Consider the following 21,969-nt stretch of genomic DNA (forward strand, 5'->3'; position numbering starts at 1 on the left):
ATCAGTTTTAGACTTTGTGCATAACAAGCTTCAGCCCTATTTTTTATGCCTGACATTTGATGAATATTCCTAGAAGGTAATCTGCTTTAGTGCGACACAATTTTTTTCTGAACTGTTAACTGTTTAACATTTTTTTAATAAAACATAAGCAGCTGGGCACAAAGTAGTACCATACAAAAATGAATTTATATTTTGTATGAAGCTCAGCTTGTAAAGAATGGATTTTTAACATTGATCTAAATTTTGAACAAGAGTAAACATAGTCCAGAATACTTAGATATGGATTTTGTTTACTGTTAGCTCAAAACTACCCTGCTATTCTACTGCTAATGACAGCAACTTACTCTTGTTCCTTCTTCATACGTCTGTATGAGTTCTTGGGAAAATTAAGCAGTTATTTATTACATTAGGACAGTTTACCTGCTCCCTCCCAACAGACTGTAGCAGCAATTGTTCAGCATCTACCAGTTCTATACTCTTATCTTTTTCCAGATGGAGGATGTTTCTTTTATACAGCAATTCTATATTTCTTTAATATAGTGTAGAAAGTTAAAAAAAAAATCACATCCAGACTAAGGAAGGCAAAACAGGCCTCTACTCTTCTTTTAGGTTCTTAGCCTAGGGACTATGGCTACAGCTGCAATCAGAAGTACAAACGCTTAGAATGATGAATTAGATGAGCACTAGAAAGCTGGTCAGGGTTTAACTGGGGCATCATGCACAATTAATCCCTCCCCTATTCCCATACCAGTGTTACTTATTACACACACACACACACACACACACACACACTTTAAAGATCTCTTCCTTTAAATGAATGGGGAACAACACGACTAGGACTCATGCTACATGGAAAGAAACATATCAGGGCATTTTTATTAATTAAAAGGAACGTTGACATTGACCATGGCTCATCATGCCTTATTTAAGCCATGACAAGCTGCAGCACCCACAGTTAGTATCCTGAATATTCAAGCCACAACCACAGCTTGTTGTGTTATCCAAACCCGGGGACTCTGGGTTATGCAAGGGTAAAAACAACCCTTGCATAACCCACAGTCCCTGGGTTCAGAGAACATAGTTGCGGCTTGAATATTAAAAATGGCCGTCGACACATGCCACAACCCACCCTGGCTTAAATAAACTACGGTGGGCTGTTTGATCATGCCAACTGGCCCACTGTCTTGCATACGTTGCGCACTGAAAATATGGCTTAGCTAACTAAAAAAAATAATAACACAAACAAAAGGAATGAAAAGCTGCAGCACTAGCAAACCATAAATGAGGTTAATTACAAAAAAATTCCATGTAAAATCAAAAGACAGGTGGAGCAGAACACAAGGCAAAGCGAACCAGAGAAGAATTACAATCTAGGCCAGGGGAGATCAGCAACTCCAATGTGTATTCATAAATGTATTCAGTACTAATTACAGTACATATAATAAGCAAACCCCCACATTTATTCTTTGATAACTATTTGTAGAATCTTAGGCCAAAAGCTGTTACAGTTGCTTCATCCATACCATCTACTCTTTGGTACTATTAAATTCTCATTGTACAACTCTTGAGAATTCAGGGGAAAGTGTTTTCCCTCAAACATACCTATTTAAATTATCAGAATTTCCACAATGATTTCTATATCACATACACAAACACACTATGAGAAAAGCAACAGACTGAGCAAAGTATGAATCTATTTTGAAACCAATTAGGACATTTTGTTCCACACACACCAAATTAACTTCTTAAACCACATCCTTTCATTTATGTATTTTATATATCAGCTGTGGAACAAAGTCAAGAAAGGAATGTACAATTTCTAGTGTACCAAGGCTCAGGATGAAGACGTAGGTTCAACTTTGGACTTACGCTTTTCATCATCAGCATGCACTAGGGATGCTGCTCTTGACAAAACATCCAATGGAGTCTCCATTCCTGGCAGGATCCTGAAAAAAATATAAATATTTTGTTATTTTGAGTCAACAACAAAGGGAGAGAAATACCTCTTCCATTAAATTACCAGCAGACAGTAATAATGTAGTTGTTCAGTGAGGCCCTGACTGTGAGCTCCCACTTATGGAAGGTGTTTCTGCCTGCCTGATGTTTGGCAAAAAAAAGAAAAACCCTTTCTCCCAGAGCTCCCCATCCCCCACCCCCATTCAATAGGGTCCCCCAACCTTTGGGATAAGTTTTTCAAAGGGCTCGGTGGGAGCTACCAGGAGTAGGAAGAAACAGAAAAGTCTCCTTTCACTCAAGTTTCCCATCATTGGTCTGAACAGAAACCATATAAATAGCAAATACTAAATACAAATGTATTTCACATCTTGATCTTATTCTACCTTTCATGATTCGGTTACAGAGAAACTAATTAAAGTGCAATGCTCAGCTAAACCAAGCAGCTTCTTCCTTGTAGGCACCAATGCCAGTATCAATCTGAAAAGACATTTATCTGAAACTGAGCAGAGGGAATGCTTCAACCTTCAGATTGTTGTTGCTACTCAGCCCACCTAATAATTGTTTTCATTACACTGAACAGATTAGAAGATCAAGGGAATCCTACATTTTTTGTGTTGTAAGACAAGTGAATTCCAGGAGCACTATATGCATACCAAGCCAAATCATTATTGCTACGCAACACACAAATAATAACATTTAGCTTAAAAACCAGAATGCAGTGCTGGAAAAGTTCCATGTGGCTAAAAATTTGATGCTAGTGCCTAGGAATTTGAAATACGTTCCCAGGGCTGCCAGGAATACAAAAATCCCTCTTTCTAAAGAGGTTCACAAAATGTAAAGACCACTATTACAACAAAGACAAGAAAGGCACAGAACATGGTACAAAGCAGACTAATTCCAAGAGCAAATAGATTTGTCCTTATTCTAGCAATTTTATACTCAACTAGGCAAATCTGTTTGGATGCAATAGTTTATCTCATGTTCATGGTCTAACTAGCTCTGCTGCTTACATTCTGGCAGCCTGCTAGCCTGCAGAAATGAATGACCGGCTGACTGACTCGTAGCCCACAGCAGCTCTAATATGGATCTGGAAGGCTTGGACTACTGCTGCTTCTGCCTGTCTGTACTGAGAGCAGTATGGCACAGCAGTTAGAAAGCCAGACAGGACCAAACAGTCCCAAGTTCAAATTCTCACTCAGCCATGAAGTTTACTGGGTGACCTTGAACCACTGGCTATTTCTCAGCCTAACCTACTTCACAGAGTTATTGCAAGGATGAAATTGGAGGAAGGAAACCCATGTACGCTACCTTGAGCTCCTCTGAGGAAAAGCAGGATATCTACTGATGTAAACAAGGTAGCTCCCAGACACTTCAACAAGTACTTTACATATAACAGTGTCAAAACCTAAAAGAACTTCAGTAGGAAAGAGCAGAAATTTAAGAATGACGAAAAAAGTTGAAATGTCACTCAGAAAACTCCACATAAAGTAAGCCTCATCTTACAAGAGCTTCCAGCACGATGTATCTTAAGACCAAAGTACATGCAACGTTAATCACTTAATTTGCCCTTCAGTGAAGAATTCTTCTTTGAGAAATAGCCAGCATGCCCCCTCACCTTTCAGACTGGAATCCTGGTATGAGAAGAAGTCCCCCACTGCAGTCCTGATCCTGATTCAGTGTCTTGCACCTGTAGTTTGCGGGGGGGGGGGACTTTGCTCTCACTTCAACTGGAGCTTTTTCCTTATGTAAATTGCAGGCACAGGGGACCAGTTCAAATTGGGATCACACAGAGCTACTAGCCTGGCTAGGGTCCCCATCTAGATTGAGGGACCCTGCTGGCTACTCAAAGAAAAATCCCTCACTCAAGGGCAAACCATATGATTAACGCTGCATGTAGTATGGCCCTTGGTCTCATCTACACTCTGACTATAAAAGGTAAAAAGGTAAAGGTGTCCCCAACCAGTCGTGTCCGACTCTAGGGTGCGGTGCTCATCCCCGTTTCTAAGCCGAAGAGCCAGCGCTGTCCGAAGACGCTTCCGTGGTCATGTGGCCGGCATGACTGAACACCTAGGTGCACGGAATGCTGTTACCTTTCTCGCCGAGGCGGTACCTATTTATCTACTTGCAATTTCTTGCTTTCGAACTGCTAGGTTGGCAGGAGCTGGGACTGAAGACGGGAGCTCACTCCGTCACGCAGCACTCGGGTCTCGAACTGCTGACCTGCCGACCTTCCAGTCTGCAGTTCAGCGTCTTAACCACTAAGCCACCGCGGCCCTCTGGCTATACCAAACTATAATTTGGATATACATTAATCTGTTAGACAGGTTTGCATACGAAAGATCCTACTTCAGGACAGCCAGATGGACTGTAAGGCTTTCAGATTTTATGACTGTCAAAACACAAGCAAACAAAATGAAAATGGGTGTTTTAGGAAGTTGTCATTCCACACTGCTATCCCAGATAAAAATTACCTTCATGATAGGAGCCACTGTTTGGTTTCAGTTTGGCTTCCCTCTTCTTTCTGAAGTGTTAGAACAGGACGACTGGGTTCATACCACACAGACTCATTGTGGGTATTTAATCCACAATGAGCCATGGCACCCACGATATGCCATATGCAGCCTCTGTTCAGGGGTTGTCATGCAAAACCAGTGAGCGTGGGTTATATGAGGGTTAAACAACCGTGGCATAACTCTAAAACAGACCATGGGTTTATGAGGGTTAAACAACCGTGGCATAACTCTAAAACAGACCATGGGTTATATGAGGGTTGTTTAACCCTCGCATAGCACACATTCACTGGGTTCACAAGACACAACCCCCAAGCAGGGACTGCATATTCAAAATGGCAGCTACATGCACCCTGGCAGCCTCACCATAGGTTAAACAACTCACTGTGGGCTGTCATTTCATGCAAACAGCCCCAATATGTCCCAGTACAGAGAGTTGGACTACATGATCTTCAGGCCCTTCTGTTCCTACTAATCTACTTCATGGTGACTGTAAACTACCTGCAATTGCAAACTGTCCTGCATAAATGCAGCTGCACAGATTCAGTTTCAAAACCAGGCCGGTTAGTTTAGTTTTCTTTCCTTAGGACACAGCATTCCATCATGTGGCCAATTCACCCTGTTGGAGGAATCTGCTGAAAAAGTAAAGATGTGGCACTAAAGGCAACACACTCTCCCCCCATCAGATTGTAAGAGCACAAGTTCTAGAAGAGCACAAGAATTTTAGCCATGAAAGAAAGAACATTTCACAGCCTATAAAAAAAAAAGCTACATAGAATTTTACCAGCGTTACATTCCTTCTTGGCAGGGAACAACTTCACATGTACCCCTATGTCTTCAGACACTGTCCCTCACTGACTCTGAACTAAGGTGATCTTTTGCTTTAAGAAACTCCCAGTGCCACACCACAAGCTGAACACATCCAGAATTTAAATCAAGTTACATCACAGCTGTCGAAGAAAGGCGTGCCCATCAACAACAGCATTCACTGTGGTGGAGGTAGGATTGAAAGATCATTTCTCACAGAACCAGAACCAGTAAGTAAGTAAGTAAGTAAAGTAAATAAGGTGGTGCCAGTGTTTAGTTCACGTGTAGTTAGAAGAAGATAGCAAAGGGTTGAAAGGTATTACACAGTCATTTCAATGACCCTCATAATCAGAGAAAGGTAACGAAGACAGCCATGCTACAAATCAAAAAGCCCATGAAGTAGCAGACGCCATGCTGGCACCGAAGAGTCCGAAAAGGGCCACAAGGGATGTACAATCCAGTAATAGAAGAAAGGCACATAACATGCTAGATATAACAGTAGCAGTCTACAACTAGCATCAGAATGGGCAAAACTAGAGTGGCAAGCATCCACCACAAAATTTAACAAATCAGACCCTACTTGTTCATCATAGGAGTCTGTGGACCATCAACTTCTTCCAGACCTTAGCTCTGAGGGCAAGTGGGAAGCTTAGACGTAAGAAGTGGGTAAGCGACAGATGGCAGAAATCGTGCAGAAATACACCCGAACAGTAGCCTCAACTTATTTCTTTCTCCCTCATTCCCAGTTCCACTATTCTTTGGCCAACCCAAAGCTGTTCAAAGATGTTACTTGTGTGCCACTCAGCACCTAGCATGGTGTTGGTCCTCAACCGTTTGGGAAACATGCACATGCTAAATAAACAGAGACAGCAGCAACCCTGAGCCTGCGTGTGTGAGTCTGTGTGTGCGAGAGAGGCATCTTGCAGAAAGAAGCCCAGGGCTTGGCTGGAGAGTGCATCACATGGGGCAGGCTCTCATCTCTAGGGGTGCTGCCTGGGTCAATGGGTCAGATATGGGTCATTTGTAGGTTAGTTCTATGGAGCAAATGCATGAGCTCCGTGCCAGTTGGCCGGGCTAGAACATTCTGGAGCGAGGGACAAATTAATACCAGCAGAAAAGAAAAGACAAGTCAAGACAAGACAAGACAAGACGAGGGGTCTTTTGATGTGGCGTGCCTGACCGGGCACTGTCTCCCCGCTTTCTTTTGTGCATATATTTTAACGTTTCAAAATGAATTCTGAAAACAAAGACGCTATACCGAAACGAAAGAGATCGTTCCCGTCGCCCGACTCGTGGCCAGAGAGATTCACGGGATGGTTTGGTCCGACTCTGACGCGCTAGCCTGCAGGGACAGGCATCCCTTGGACTGCCTGCCGGAGCACGCGGCAAGTCTAGACACAGCACCGCTCCGCTCCGCAGCGCAGGGCCCGCTCGAGGGCGGCGCGGGCCGGCTCCGGCCACCAGCCGCAAGTCTCCTGCAGGGGCCGCCAAGAGTCTCCCGGGAAGCCCGCCCCGCTCGCAACTCCCCTCCCGCGAAGTTGCCGCACTGCACTGCCGCCGGCGCCAAGCGTGCAAGGGGGCGAAGGTCTTTGCGGGCTCGCGCGGCAGCCTCTCCTTCCCCCGCACTCACCAGGTTGCACCCACTCCGCGCTGCTGGGTCGCGCTCCCCCCTGCAGAGCCGGGCTGGGCCAGGAGGGGGGCGGAGATCAGCGTGCTGCCTGCGGCGGCGGCGGCGGCGACTCCTCCGCGTCCTGCTCGCGCCTCCGGCAAGCCCAGCTCGGCGGGCTGCGCGGGCTCCAGCCGGGGAGCACCCTGCTTGCTGATTGGTCGAGCGGGCGGCTGGTCCCCGAACAATGCGAGCCTTGCAGAGTCAGCAGTCGCGTTCGCAGCCGCCGCGCACTGGCCGAGGGAAGAATTCCAAGAATGATGGAATTCTCCTCCTAGCAGGTGGGGAGAGCCACGCTGCCCCATTGGCTGGGGAGCCCATGAGATCAGCATACATTAGGATAATACGGCCCTGACATCACATCCTCAGCAGGTAGAAATTGAAGGCGGCGGCGGGGGGGAGGAGGAGAGAAAGACACCTCCGCGGAAGATAGACGCGCGCGGGGCGGGGGAGCAAGGCTCTCATTGCCCGACCTCAGCTTCCTCCTCCGGGGAGGCGAGTCCGCGCCGGGTTGCAGCTGGCATTTACCCCCCGCCCGCTCCAGCTCGCGCACAAAGCGGCCTCGCCGTTGGGCAAACTCCGGGGTTGTCAGTGCAACGTGCTGCGCCTCTAGGAGGGAAGAGAGCAACACGAGTGGACGGGTGCAATGTAGGAAACGGCCCAGCCGCCCAGGGTCTCTGACGAGGCAGGCAGCCTCTTCAGCTAGTAGATAATGTGCTGCCACTAGCGGAGAGACTTTTGTATTTTCGCTCAGAGCAATACCCCGCTACGTTCGGTGGGGTGTCAAGACCAGAAAGGGGGGATTGAGGTAGTCATTCTGCTTTAGACACGTGGAAGAGGCGGGCCCAGAGCGCAAATAGTGATTTAAAAACCGAACAGCTGTATTAACCATTGAGCGCTACCATGTTAATAATGATTAACTATAAATCCTGGCTCAAGTCATTCCTTTTACATCCTCCTTTTCTCTCTCACTAAGGGCGAAATCCTATGCATGTAGGACTTTCTTCTACAACTCCCAACAACTCCCAGCATGCCCCAGCCAACATGTCTGTCTGGGCAATGCTGGGCGTTGAAGACCTTTCCGCTTCAACAAGCATAGGATTGCACCCTAACTGACTTCGCCAACTGCCTTGGAATGCTATCACATTCAGCTCCTCACCAACGTTCTTAAAGATCCGCCCAAGAACATTACAAGGGCTTACTCCAAAGGAACTGTGCTTAGGATTGCCGCTGCCAAACATCAAACTTTTGAAAATAATTTGCTTTCAAATGAATGAGTTGTCTATTATGTATATCGGGCTGACACAAGGCATTTCACTTCCTGAGATGGAGCAAAAAATGGCACCCCTTACCTGCCCCAAGTCAAGGTGCATAGTACCCAAAGACAAGCATGTTGCTTTGGAACACAAGGCAGGAAATCCCACAAGCATCTCTCGCCATCTTTGAGAGTAGAAATATAACAAATGATAATCTGCTGCCTGAGGCCACAGTCTAACAGTACAGCCGTCCCCGCCCTGATTTATATATAACCTGATATATTATTGAAGAGAACTCAAATAACTATACAGCTCCCAAAAAATAGCTACCTTTCCTTGCCAAGGCTGTGTTCCATGTTGTTTTGCAGACAATCAGTCAGTGATCTTGCTTCCAGGATACTAGGATAGATTGCTTCCAATTGCTATAATCAGGATGCAATCATTACTTTGCAGTAGCCTATCAAACCTAGGAAGGACCCAGGAACTGCTAACAAAACAAAGCGCACTAGCCAACTCACAATGCTGATTTGGCTTCAAACTCTCAGAAGTTAGATAAAACAATAAATTGTACTTTCCACGTGGCTGCAGCAAGAGAGGTAAGAGTGGGGCCTCTTTCACCAGCCTGACTTGGATCAACTGTCACTTAGCTTGCCCCTCCCAGAACAGTCTCGTGGTGGCCAGTGCACCTTGTCATTGTTTGACTTCTATAGTTTAAGGTTGCATACTGAATACAATGTTTAGAAGGCCTCACTTAAGATACCACATTGCGGGGGGGGGGGTGGCGGCAGCTTTTCCCTCCATCCCGTTTGAAAATAGGTGTGGATGTTGAGGTGGGCTTTGTCCTTGAAAAACAGAATGTTTCCCTGAACCACCTTTTATTTGGATGTCTCAATTTTCAATGGTGATATTGCATTGCATTTTACATCTTTCCCTACCCTCACCTAGCCTAAATTGGATCTGTGAGTCGAGTTGGGGTTCATACTTGAAATGCAAAATGTCCTGAACTCTCCCCTTTGAAAATGTGTATGGAGGGCTAGCTGGTATTTGAATCTGGGACATATAATTCTGCCTTCATCATGTACCAGCTTTCATTTTTATAATCTCAACAGCAATAGAGTTATCACATTACAAACACACACACACACACACACACACACACACACACAGAAAGCCAAATAGGTGAGTTACATTAAAAACTTTGCTTAGAATTGACTAATAACTGGTACATGAATTTGCTTATTTCCTCCTCCCTTCCTGTATTTTCTTTTCTTGCATGTTTGTTAGAAGCTAACTACCTTGAACACAGTTTCAAAAAATAAAATAAAAACCCTTTGGGAGCGGGCGATTGTGGAACTCCCTCCCTAGAGAACTCCGCCATGCCCCCTCTTTAATGAGCTTCTGCCACGCATTAAAAACGTGGTTGTTCAGGCAGGCATTTGGGGTGGGTTAGGGTATTTTTAGAAATATGTTTTTAATGTAGAATTGTATTGTTTTAAACTGTTTTCATTGTACCTTGCCCAGAGTGGCTAGGTGACCAGCCAGATGGGCAATTAATGAATTTAATTAATAAATAAATAGTAGTGACAAAGACATTGTGTGCTTAACACCATTTTCCTACTACAACTCCTCCTCCCCTGCCCTCCGCCTGCAATTTTCCCTCATGGGGCTTCAAATGTATGTTTTTCCTTTGCACACATACGTCAATATCCCAAGGTGGGAAGATTATAAATGAGGCATTCAGAAATAGCGTTCCATTTGTCCTTCCAAATATATGGTTCAATAAATTGGCCATTCTGGGCAATTTTCACCTAGAATAGTGTCTTACACCTTATAAAGAATTTTAAAATAAAATAATACAACAGAAGTAGCTGCATATGAAAACAGAACTATTGGATTATGTGTCAGGAAAGCGAATATACCAAGTTTAACAAGCTTCAGGCTTTCCATCTGGTATTATTGCCTGTTTACCACTGAAGACATTACTGGCTGTTTCCGTGGCAACATTTTGATGCCTGACAACTTGTGAAATCAGCAAATTTTGGAACAGAAACACAAAAAACTGACTGAGAGATGCACATATAGCCATAAATATCAAGAATAATTTATGCCACTCACCAAATATTTTCAAGGGTGTCATAAAATCTTAGGAAGCTTAGTGTTATTAAAGGTCACCATTAGTACACCTGGATTTTTTATGTCTTTGTGTCACTATAGTTGATTCTATGGGAGTTAACTCTATCCACATCTTGCCTTAATAAAATTATTGGTCACAGTTTACAACTGACATCAGCTTTATAAAATGCACTTCAAGGAAACTTTAATCTAAAACAAGTCACTTAACTCCATATGCAAATAATTTGAGAAAACATTTCAGCGTTACTCAGCTGTAAAGCTCCCACTTCGTACAGCCTGACATCCAGACATATTCAAATGACAACAAAAAGTCAACCTATATCAGAAACACTCTGCATTAATGACAGTGTTGTCCATATGGGAAGACTTAAGGATATTCTCCAAAAGTTGTTTGAAAAAAAGGGACTTCATTACTGACAATTTCAAGTTGTGTCAAACTGAACTAACTCCAAATAGCAAGATGCTCCAAACTTTGTTATACTTGATAAATATATTAGTTATTGCAACAAAAAGTTTGCTACAGTAAATAAGTTTGCTACAGTAAATCAAAAGCAAAGACGCCACATAGAGGATTTTACATTTGAGGGTTCTATTCCCTCCAACACTAGGTAATACTATACAATATGGCTTTTTTACCTCATGTACTACTTAAAACTAATCTCATGCTTTGCTAATATAAAAACGGTCATATTCCTCTTTACTTCTGTTCTCTGTACCTGTGTGTTTCACCCAAGAAAGAGACAAATCTGGGTTACAGCCAGCCTTTATGTTTTCAGAAGTAGAAGTCAGTCATTGGGTTAGGCCCATTCACATGTAACAATACCCCATGGGTTAAACAAGCCATGGGCTGTTGAGGATGAGTGGGAGAGAATGGGTGAGCTGCCTGCAGTATGCCAGCCACTTTTAATCAACAACCTAAGATCAATCAGCCCATAGGTTGTTGAGTACGACATGCAAATCTGGAGCACTGGGTTAACCATTTCTTTGTCCCAACAACAAACCATGGATTAACCACTTCTTTGTCCCAGAATTCTAGGTTTAATCTGATATCGGTAGCACTTAGCAGTAACTAATTTATTCAGTCTGTAATCTCCATCTGGAGACTGAGTCTAAAATGCAGAGTTCAAGGCCACAGCATCTGCCCTTTTTCTTTCTTTTTTCTTTTTCCCCCATCCCCTGCTTTTTGTGCCACTTAGCCTAAGGAGGAGTTCTAGAGCACTTAAAAGTTTGCCCACAGTTTTGTGACCTTTTCGTTGGTCCTAATAAAAAATATTGCCCAACTGTGGATTTTGGAATTAAATATCCATTACCCTTCTCTTGGTGACATTACAGAACAAGTGCCTTCTTATTTGAGGAGGTGGGGGCAAAAACACGCACTTTCAAGAGAGTGACCGAGTATTTCTGGGGTGCAGTAGTAATATCTCTAGCTTTTTGGTGTCAGTGTCTTGAGTGCATGATTTGCTCTTAGTTATACGCAACTCTCACCTGCAGAGCTTTAGAACTGTAGAAACACTGACATGAACCAAGATCCACTTAGCTAGTTCCATGCACCCTAGTGTGCTATGGACTTGTGTTTCTTGAACAGCATCTCTGCATGCTACATGAAAAAAGACATTTGGAACTGAAGGGGTTGTACACACATTTTGTGACAGATATCTATTGTTCAAAGAAACCAAAGTCCACAATCCTACTGGATGAGCACATGCCCTTTGTCTAGTGTACAGTAATTATTTCGGTTCTAGCCATCATAAACAGTCTTCCTTAAAGAAAAAAAAATCCCCAGTATTTTTCTTTAAATCAAGATGTTGCCTTTTAGAAATGTTTGGTGCTTCCCCAACTCACTCACCCTTCAAACACTGTGTAGGAATGCTGCATATGACAGCATTAAAATTTCAGTGCAAGAGAAGCATTGTAAATGGGATGGGATGGTTCAGACATGCCAGAATTATTATAACTCAAGATCCCATAACAAAGTAGCTCTTTGATGTAGCAAGACATGGAGATCAGTCAAACCACAAAGACTGTGTTTAGTATGTTCATTCCTTAAATGCAGCACAGTGAGTACTACATTTACATGCAAAACTCACTATTGCCCTCCATTAATCATTGTCCGATATTTAATATTTACAATACTTAACAATATTTAAGAAGTTTTATATTTCTCTTATATTGGAAAATGTTTATTTCTTCATGCCAAGGGCAGAATGCTTCTGGTCAATTAGCAGAAATGTAAAGTGCTATGCATTCATGTTTAGCACTGAATCTACAATTTCTCACATACTCTGTCCCAAATAGAGTAGATACAATAGTTTCCCCATGCTTGTGCAAATGTAGCCAAAACTGCACTACTCATGCATAAGAAAGAGGTGTCAGCACACTCAGGAATACCTTAAATTTAAAAAAAAATTAAGAGCATCAGAACAAACCCCAAACAGCCCAATAGGGACTGTATGGCCATGGAATGTTGACTGACAGAGGAAAAAACCTGACAACGTGGAAGGAGAAATGGAATGAAACGGCTGGGAAAGGAAAAAGGAGGAGACTCACAGGTGTAAAATGGGTACACAGACCTATTATTGTCTGGATAGGCCATTTCTTGGTTCACAAGGAGAAGCTATTTATAGATGTCCCCAGGGACCGAAGCAAGAGCTTCCCATAGGAATCAAATGGAGAGAAATCCAACATTTTAATGCATCTGAGACTGGGCACAAGTATGTCCACCTCCAACCCAAAGCACCAAAACGGAGGAAGAAAGCAACAACAGCCCAGTGATGACCAAGTGTGTTTGGTGAACACAGAATGCTGACTGACAGGTAGACAGAGTGAAAAGGAAAACCAGGGTGGGGGTAGTGAAATGGAGTGGCTGAAACCTTGAACAGAAGCACTCCACACTGCCTCATCCAAGGAATGCATTTTGATCTAAATGTTACCATTTGTTGCTTCAGCCTCCCTGCTTTCTTTCTACCACTTTGTACAAACTGGAAGTATAACAATTTTAGCTAGAGGTTTGTTTTTTTTATTTTAAGAGCAATAGGCATTCATTAAACACTTAGGTTGAAGTATGCATGTTTACTATAAAGTCTCACTGACTGCCGATAAGCGTGCACAGGATTGTAGCATAACTGGCTTATTGAGGTATGAGGTTTTATGGGTGACCATTTCCTACATGAAATGCATCCTCACTCCAGTCCCCTTTACATGTACCTGATGTGGTTCCCACCTCTGTGGTTTCTGCCATGCCAGACAGGATCCATGTAAAGTTTGCTTCCATTCACACAGTTCCACCAACTGCATATTTAGCTTACACAGAAATGATGCAGCACCCAGGGGACCAGGACTCACTTGCATAGAAAGGTAGGAGACAGAAGCCTTTACATTGAACGCAGCCATCAAAGGGGCATCCACCCACCTGTGCTTATGTCTGGTCCATTTTGATCTTACACCCTGTAATGGTTACTGTCCATTTGAATTAGCAAAGGACTTGACATCAGAAAAGCATTTTAAGTTTCAAAAGCATGCACGATGTTAAGGTTCATTGGACAATTCTTTGCACAGATTGAAGATACAAGTAAAGTCTCCATCTATATATAATGAGTAGGGTAAATTAACTTTATTTTAATAGTGTTGTTAGATAAAGTACTAAAAACAAGCATATACATTTGAAGATGTTCTGTTGAACCAATATGATATACTTTTTACCAGATGTTAGCGCAAATTTGTAAACAAGCCAGAGTAAGGGTTGAGTGGGGATTTTTTTATTATTATTTACAATATCTGTACACCGTTCCACATTCAAAGACCTTGAAGTAATGAACAGCAGACATGATAAAGAATAAAAGCACTGTGCTAATTTAGAATCGTTTTAAAACGACAAAATTCTGATAAAACCAAGTTTGATAAACCATGGCTGGTCACTCAAGGAAGGCTTCCTGAAATTACAATGTTTTCAGGAGGCGCTGAAAGCAACAAAACATTGGTGCCTGCCTGGCCTCCAAAAGCAGGGAATTCCATAGGAATTCAAGGGCAGCCCCACATAGATCGGATTGCAGTAATCCAGACTTGAGGTTACTAATGCCTGCACCACTGTGGCCAAGCTATCCCTGTCCAGGAGAGGCTGTGGCTAGTGAACCAGCCAAAACTGATAAAAGACACTCCAAGCTGCCACCGCCATTGCACCTCTAGAAACAATGATGGATCTAGAAGTCCTCCAGACTACCAACCTGATCTTTCAGAGGGAATACAACCTCATCTAGAATGGGCAATGAGTCTATCTCCCAGACTCAGGAACCACTCGCCCATGGGGCTTCTGTCTTTCCGGGATTCAGCTTAAGTTTACAGTCTGTCCTGATTCAGATGTCACAGGGAAATAGACCTGCATGTCATTGGCATACTGATGACATTTGGCTCCAAATCCCCTAATGATTTCTCCCAGCAGCTTTGTTGTTGTTCAGTCGCTAAGTCATGTCCAACTCTTCGTGACCCCATGGACCATAGCACGCCAGGCCTTCCTGTCCTCCGCTATCTCCCGGAGCGTGCTCAAGTTCATATTCATTGCATCGGTGATGCTATCTAGCCATCTCATCCTCTGCCGTCCCCTTCTCCTTTTGCCTTCAATCTTTTCCAGCATCATCAGGGTCTTTTCCAGGGAGTTTTCTCTTCGCATTAGGTGGCCAAAATATTTGAGCTTCAGCTTCAGTATCTGTCCTTCCAATGAGCACTCAGGGTTGATTTCCTTTAGGATTGACTGATTTGACCTGTGCAGCACTTTAACAGCATCATCTTTTAAAGTGCAGCACTTTAACAGCATCATCTTTTAGGATTTTAAATAGCTCAGCTGGAATACTGTCATCTCCGCTAGCTTTGTTGTTAGTAATGCTTCCTAAGGCCCACTTTACTTCACTCTCTAGGATGTCCAGCTCAAGTTCAGTGACCACACTATCATGGCTATCAGGGACATTAAGGTCTTTCCTGTATAGTTCTTCTGTGTATTCTTTCCACCTCTTCTTAATCTCATCTGCTTCTGTTAGATCCTTGCCTTCTTTGTCCTTTATCATGCCCGTCTTTGCACAAAACGTTCCCTTGAGATCTCTGATTTTCTTGAAAAGATCTCTAGTCTTTCCCATTCTATTGTTTTCCTCCATTTCTTCGCATTGCTCATTTAAGAAGGTCTTCTTGTCTCTCCTTGCCATTGTCTGGAAATCTGCATTCAGTTGGATATATCTTCCCCTTTCTCCCTTGCTTTTCGCTTCCCTTCTTTCCTCAGCTACTTGTCAAGCCTCCTCAGACAGCCACTTTGCTTTCTTGCATTTCTTTTTCTTTGGGATGGATTTCGTTGCTGCCTCCTGAACAATGTTACGGACCTCCGTCCATAGTTCCTCAGGCACTCTGTCTATCAGGTCTAATCCCTGAAATCTATTCCTCACCTCCACTGTATATTCATAAGGGATATGATTTAGGTCATACCTGAATGGTTTAGTGGTTTTCCCTACGTTCTTCAATTTAAGCCGAAATTTTGCAAGAAGAAGCTCATGATCTGAGCCACAGTCAGCTCCAGGTCTTGTTTTTACTGACTGTATAGAGCTTCTCCATCTTTGGCTGCAAAGTCATAATTAATCCGATTTCGATATTGACCATCTGGTGATGTCCATGTGTAGAGTCGCCTCTTGTGCTGTTGGAAAAGAGTGTTTGCTATGATCAGCGTGTTCTCTTAGCAAAACTCTGTTAGCCTTTGTCCTGCTTCATTTTGTACACCAAGGCCATGCTTGCCTGTTATCCCAGTGATTTCTTGACTTCCTACTTTAGCATTCAATCCCCTATGATAAAGAGGACATCTTGTTTTGGTGTTAGTTCTAGAAGGTGTTGTAGGTCTTCATAGAACCGATCAACCTCATCTTCTTCGGCCTCAGTGGTTGGGGCATAGACTTGAATTACTGTGATATTGAATGGTTTGCCTTGGATTCGTACTGAGATCATTCTATCATTTTTGAGATTGTACCCCAGTACTGCTTTTCCCACCCTTTTGTTGACTATGTTGACTTCCATTTCTTCTGAGGGATCCTTGCCCACAGTAGTAGATATGATGGTCACCTGAATTAAATTCGCCCATGCTTGTCCATTTGAGTTCGCTGATTCCCAAGATATCGATGTTCAATCTTGCCATCTCATGTTTGACCACCTCCAGCTTACCTTGATTCATTGATCTTACATTCCAGGTTCCTAAACAATATTGTTCCTTACAGCATCGGACTTTCTTTTCACCACCAGACACATCCACAGCTGAGTGTCCTTTCGGCTTTGGCCCAGCCGCTTCACTCTTTCTGGCGCTACTTGGAAATACCCTCTGCTCTTCCCCAGTAGTATATTGGACACCTTCCAACCAGAGGGGCTCATCTTCCAGCGTCATATCTTTTAGCCTTGTGATACGTTCTATGGGATTTTTTTTGCAAGAATACTGGAGTGGGTTGCCATTTCTTTCTCCAGTGGACCACCTTTTGTCAGAACTCCCCACCATGACCTGTCCGTCTTGGGTGGCCCTGCATGGCATAGCTTATGGCTTCACTAAGTTACGCAAGCCCCTTCGCCACAACAAGGCAGTGATCCATGAAGGGGCCCCAGCAGCTTTACATAGATGTTAAACACTGGGGACAAGATGGTACCCCTTGGAACCCCATATTCATAGCTCAGTTGCCAAGTGGCTGAGGAATAGTTACCCAATATTCCTCTTTGAAATTGTCCCTGGAGGTAGGATCAGAACCACTGTAACACAGTGCCTCTGATACCCTTCCCACAGAGTTGATCCAGGAGGATACTATGGTCGATGGTATCAAAAGCCAATGAGAGGTCAAGCAGAATTAACAGGGTTGCACCCCCCCGTCCCTCTCTCAATAAAGTTCAACCATCAGGGCAACCAAGGCTGATTCACTCCTGTAATCAGATCAAAACCCAGACTGGAATGGGTCTAGATAATCAGTATCCTCTGAGAGTGCCTGCAGTTGCTCCATCACAACCCTCTCAAATACCTTCCCTGAAAAAGGGATATTTGCGACTGAGCGGTAGTAGTCTAATACCATTGGGTCCAGAGTGGGCTTCTTCAGGAATTCTTGCACTACTGCCTCCTTAAGGACAGTAGAAACCACCCCTTCCTGAAGAGAAGCATTTATCACGCCCCAAACCCACCCAGTCATACTCCCTCGGATAGCTTTTATTAGCCAGGAGGGACAGGGATAAAGAGGGCACATGGTCGGTCACATTGCTGCAAGCACCTTGTCCACATCATCAGGCTGCAGCAACTGGAACTGATCCCACAAAATTGGGCAGATGGTGGTGTCAGACACCTCAACTGGAGCTGCGCTAACAACAACATCAAGTTTGCTGCAGAGAAAAGTGAACACCTGGAAGAGCTCTGCTGGATGGCTACTTGAAGACGCAATGGAGGCAGCAAAATAAGCCTTCTTTGCTGCCTGCACTGCCACGCAGTGGGCACGATTATGTGCTCTATAGTGTGCACAGTCATCTTCACTTTGAGTCTTGCACCATTTGCGCTCTAGCTGACATCCAGCCTCTTTCATTGACTGCAGCTCCCCAATATACCAGGGAACAGAATGGGCTCCACAGTGCCAGGGAGGGCACTTGGGTGCAATCAAGTCGATGGCTCTCCACATCTCACTGTTCCACAGTGAGGCTAGGGACTCAGCTGGATCACCAGCTCTCTCCACTGGAAAACCCTCAAGAGCATTCAGAAATCCATTGGATTTCATCACACTCCTGGGGCGGACCATCCAAATGGGTCCTCCACCCACGCAGGACGGAAGTGAGTTCAAATCTCACTAGGAGATGGTCTGATCATGACAATGGGATTATTTGGACCACCCCCACCCCCAATCTTCAGACTACCCAGCTCACAACGTGGAGCAAAAACCAAATCAAGGGTATGCCCTGCTTCATGTGTTGGGTTGATCGCAAGCTGACAAACTGACATGGAGGCCATGAAGTCCTGAGCTGGACTACAGCCTCAGCATGGAAGGTGAAGTCAATCAGAACTACTGTCCTGGGTTCCTCCTCTGTCCAACACCACATTTGAGACTGCCTCTTCGAGCTCAGCCAGGGAGGATGCTGGGCAGCAGTGTGGGTGGTACACCAGCTGCATCCCCAATCTGTCTCTATGGCCCAACACCAGGTGCAGCCCCTCAAAGCCCGCTCCAAGATGGAGTGATTTCCTGGTAATGGAGATTCCAGTTCTATGAACCACAGCCCCCTCACACACACACACACACACACACACACCTATTTTGGTGCTGCACCAAGTACCCAGATGGACAGAGCTGAGTCAGATAGACCCCACCCATCTCACCCACCCAAGTCTCAGTAATACATATCAGGTCGGCCTTGTCATCCACAATCACATCATAAATTAAAGCTTATTGTGGACCAACCTGGCGCTAAATAGCAACACCTCAAGACAGGAGGGCTCATTGGATGAGCTACCAGGCACATGAGAGCTAGAGGAGGGGTGTAGAAGGGGAACAGTGTATAAACATTGTGGCCATTCTACTTTGATGTCCCAACCCTCTCCTCCTGCCACATCTCCTTCTGCCCCAAGTCACTGGAATAGTGGTACCCTGTGTCAGAGTTCCCCAAACACATCCTTACCACACCAGAACTACCCACACACTCTCAGCACCCACCCACCATGCAAACATACCCTCAACCATTCAACACATGCACTCCACTCATCCAACAATCACTCCCAGCCAAGCTAACACAGTCACAATTTGGAACTTGTGGTTATTACCAGCTACTGGTCACATCTAGCAACACAGAGAACAAGTAAAGTACTTATTTCCTAGCCATTCAACCAGCTTCCATTAGTTCATGCTCATTCCATCTCTCACCTGGAGTGTGGCAAACAGTTCTTCCCCCTGGCTGTTAATCATGGGAAGTCCCACTTCTAACTACCACAGGCTCCCACCGTTGGCAGAAGAAACTCTGGCACTTAAAGCCCCTATCCCCTGTCTCTGACACAGGGTGAGCAAACAAGGAGATGTAGATACAACTGTTGTCAGCATGGATCCCTGCTGTTACTCAGGGACACCCAACTTGGTTGTTGTTGCTGTATTGTGGATTGTTGTGTTGTGTGAACCCAGCCATGTTAATAAACCATGGTTTGTTAACATGGTTTGTTAACCACGAACAACTCACAAAGAAAACCCATTGTTTGTTGTTAGGTTGTGAACAACCCACACTCAATCCGTACTCTGGCTTGTTGTGTTGTGTGAACCAAGTCATACTTTCAACACATATGATATATATTACCCACACATGAGTTTGTAAAGGACAGCTTGTAATATGACTTTGACATTGCTTTGTTTATAAAGATGCATTTAGGAAGTTGGTGACCTATATGTTTTGCATCTTTCAACTATGTAAAACATGCGACCTGGTCTGAATAGCCCAATTACAGTAAAACAAAATAAAATCTCTACTTTCTTATTGCATATAAATAAAATAAAGTAAAAGTAAAGCAAAACAAGTAAAAATATAAGCGATTCATGCACAAACAGACTAAACAATGTGGTTATTTAAAAAAAAAAAAAGATATTTTTTAAAAAATCTAACACACAAGTACTACACAGTTTAGACAAGTTTAATTGGGATCCATAGTGCTGTAATTCCAGGCTGACAGTTGAAGTGAACATATAAACATACCCAAACTTTCAGAATTGTACGAATGTGGGGATGAAATGAGGAAGACATATTGTTTGTTATGTTTTTATTCCATCCTCCAAGAATCTCACTGCAGCCTTTTAACCCTTTTTTTAAATCACTACAACAACCCTGTAACATAGATCAGGCTAATAGGTAGTAACTTGCCTTGTGAGTTTCATAGATGAGGAGACATTTGAACCCACGTTTCTCTGGTTCAAGTCTTTGTTCACTGCACCATACTGCCTCTCATACTGATTTAGTGATGAAAGTGCTGGTTTTGAAAAGATATGACCTAGCATGAACTAGTGCTCTCATAGCACTATAATGACTATATCATAAAAGTCTAGACAGACATATTTTAGAGTCTGGGTCAGACATTGCTTATTCTCCTCCCCTCCCCCTTGGTGTATGAGGTGTTCCAAAAGACAGTTGAACCAGGGAGCTAATGGCTCATGCTTCTGCATTTTGTACAAAGGGAAATCAGACCGTCAACAGATGGAAATGGATACCAAAGGGACACTTGGGACCATCAACCCTAACTACACTTACACACTGATGGATTCTGAATTTTCTGTTGCGGAAAACATCAGCACAGTATGCTGAGGCAGTGAAAATGGCAGAAAGTGTCAGAAATTATTAGGAAAAAGCTAAACTAGAAGAGCCAATAAAACAGGAAATTAACATAAGAATCGACAGGATGCATCAGATCAATGATTCATGTAATCCAGAATCCCACCTCCCAACTGTGGATGAACAGAAGCCTCTGAGAGACTCAAGGCATGCTGGAGGCAGCCATCCCTTTTGCTCCTCTTCAGCATCTCTTCTTCAGTGCTACTGAATAGGCAATTCCATGAAGGTGTAATAACTCATAGCTACTGATACACCTATTTTTAATTCCAGATCTTTTCTGTCTAAACCTTTTCCAAAACCCATTGAAGGTAGTGACTGTCACTACATCTAATGGTAGTGAATTCCATAAGTTAGACAGTGCACTGTGACCAGATATACTATCTTTTTCTGCCAAAATATTTAAATGGATGGTCTTGAATTGCAACATCTGAGGAAAAAATTCACACACACCCCTCTCCAGCTTATACCTTTGTAAAACTTCTTTATAGTTTTCCCAACAGTAATATTTTTTTTTGAACTGAAAAGCTCCAATCTCATTAGCTTGCCAGGAAAATCTCGTCCCCTATTATTATTTTAGGGAGCAATCCTATGGCCGCTAGACAGCAGCTAGACGACCATAGGATATGCTGTTTTCCAGGAACCGACCTTGGAGCCCGGTGCTCAGAGGTCAGTTCCCAGAGAACCAACTTCCCCCCACTTCCGCACTGCCTCCGAGGAGTGTGGAGCGGCCAGAAAGAGGTGTAGCTGGGAGCGTTCCGGGGTGGGGAGATCATAACTGCCTGTACGACATATCCAACGTGTTGTATGGCAGCCTCCTCCCCCGCTCAGCCCTCCCGCTGCTAGACAGCCGCGATCAGGTGTCTAGCCGAAAAAGCAGGGCAGGAGAAGTGTAGAGGGAATGATCCCCTCTATGCTTCTCCTGCCCTGCTTTGGATAGGAGGTTGCCTCCAAGTTTGGAGGTGGCCGCCTACCTAGATAGGATTGTGCCCTTAATTAACTTTTCTGTATCTTTCCTTATTGTGGATATCCTCTTTGAGATTAGGCATGCAATATTCTTTGGACACAATCCAACAGAAAACGAAATATGCTTCAGTCTGTTTTGGAATATGCTCTAAATGTGAGCACACTATAGATTTCTCAAATAGCATTCATATTTTCTATTTGATTGTTAATCCCTTTCCCAAAATGTAGTTCCTGGCATTTAATGTATAGTTATTTCTACTACCTGTACAGTTTCTTTACCAAAGTAGTGCACAATGTAACAAAAAGAACATTTTAATATTTTATAAAAATAAATAAAACTGCA

General features: G+C 43.7%; 2 protein-coding genes across 2 annotated transcripts in view; both read right to left on the bottom strand.

Moving 5' to 3' along the window:
• Nucleotides 1–7,075, bottom strand: part of VGLL4 (vestigial like family member 4) — a 153,455-nt gene extending 146,380 nt beyond the window's left edge. Inside the window, exons 1-2 of the mRNA XM_084839862.1 lie at nt 6,904–7,075; nt 1,870–1,946 (exon numbers count right to left, since the gene is read on the bottom strand). Coding sequence (XP_084695988.1) covers nt 1,870–1,933 — 64 coding nt within the window. The 5' untranslated portion in view covers nt 1,934–1,946; nt 6,904–7,075. The remainder of the gene's footprint in view (nt 1–1,869; nt 1,947–6,903) is intronic.
• TAMM41 (TAM41 mitochondrial translocator assembly and maintenance homolog) overlaps nt 1,871–21,969 on the bottom strand; it is a 62,089-nt gene continuing 41,990 nt past the window's right edge. Inside the window, exon 9 of the transcript XR_014788513.1 lies at nt 1,871–1,946. The gene's annotated coding sequence lies outside the window, so the exon portion shown is untranslated. The remainder of the gene's footprint in view (nt 1,947–21,969) is intronic.

Source organism: Heloderma suspectum, chromosome 2, assembly GCF_057233095.1.
Source record: "Heloderma suspectum isolate Gila_16-S chromosome 2, 16-S_ref, whole genome shotgun sequence".
Lineage (NCBI taxonomy): Eukaryota > Metazoa > Chordata > Lepidosauria > Squamata > Helodermatidae > Heloderma > Heloderma suspectum.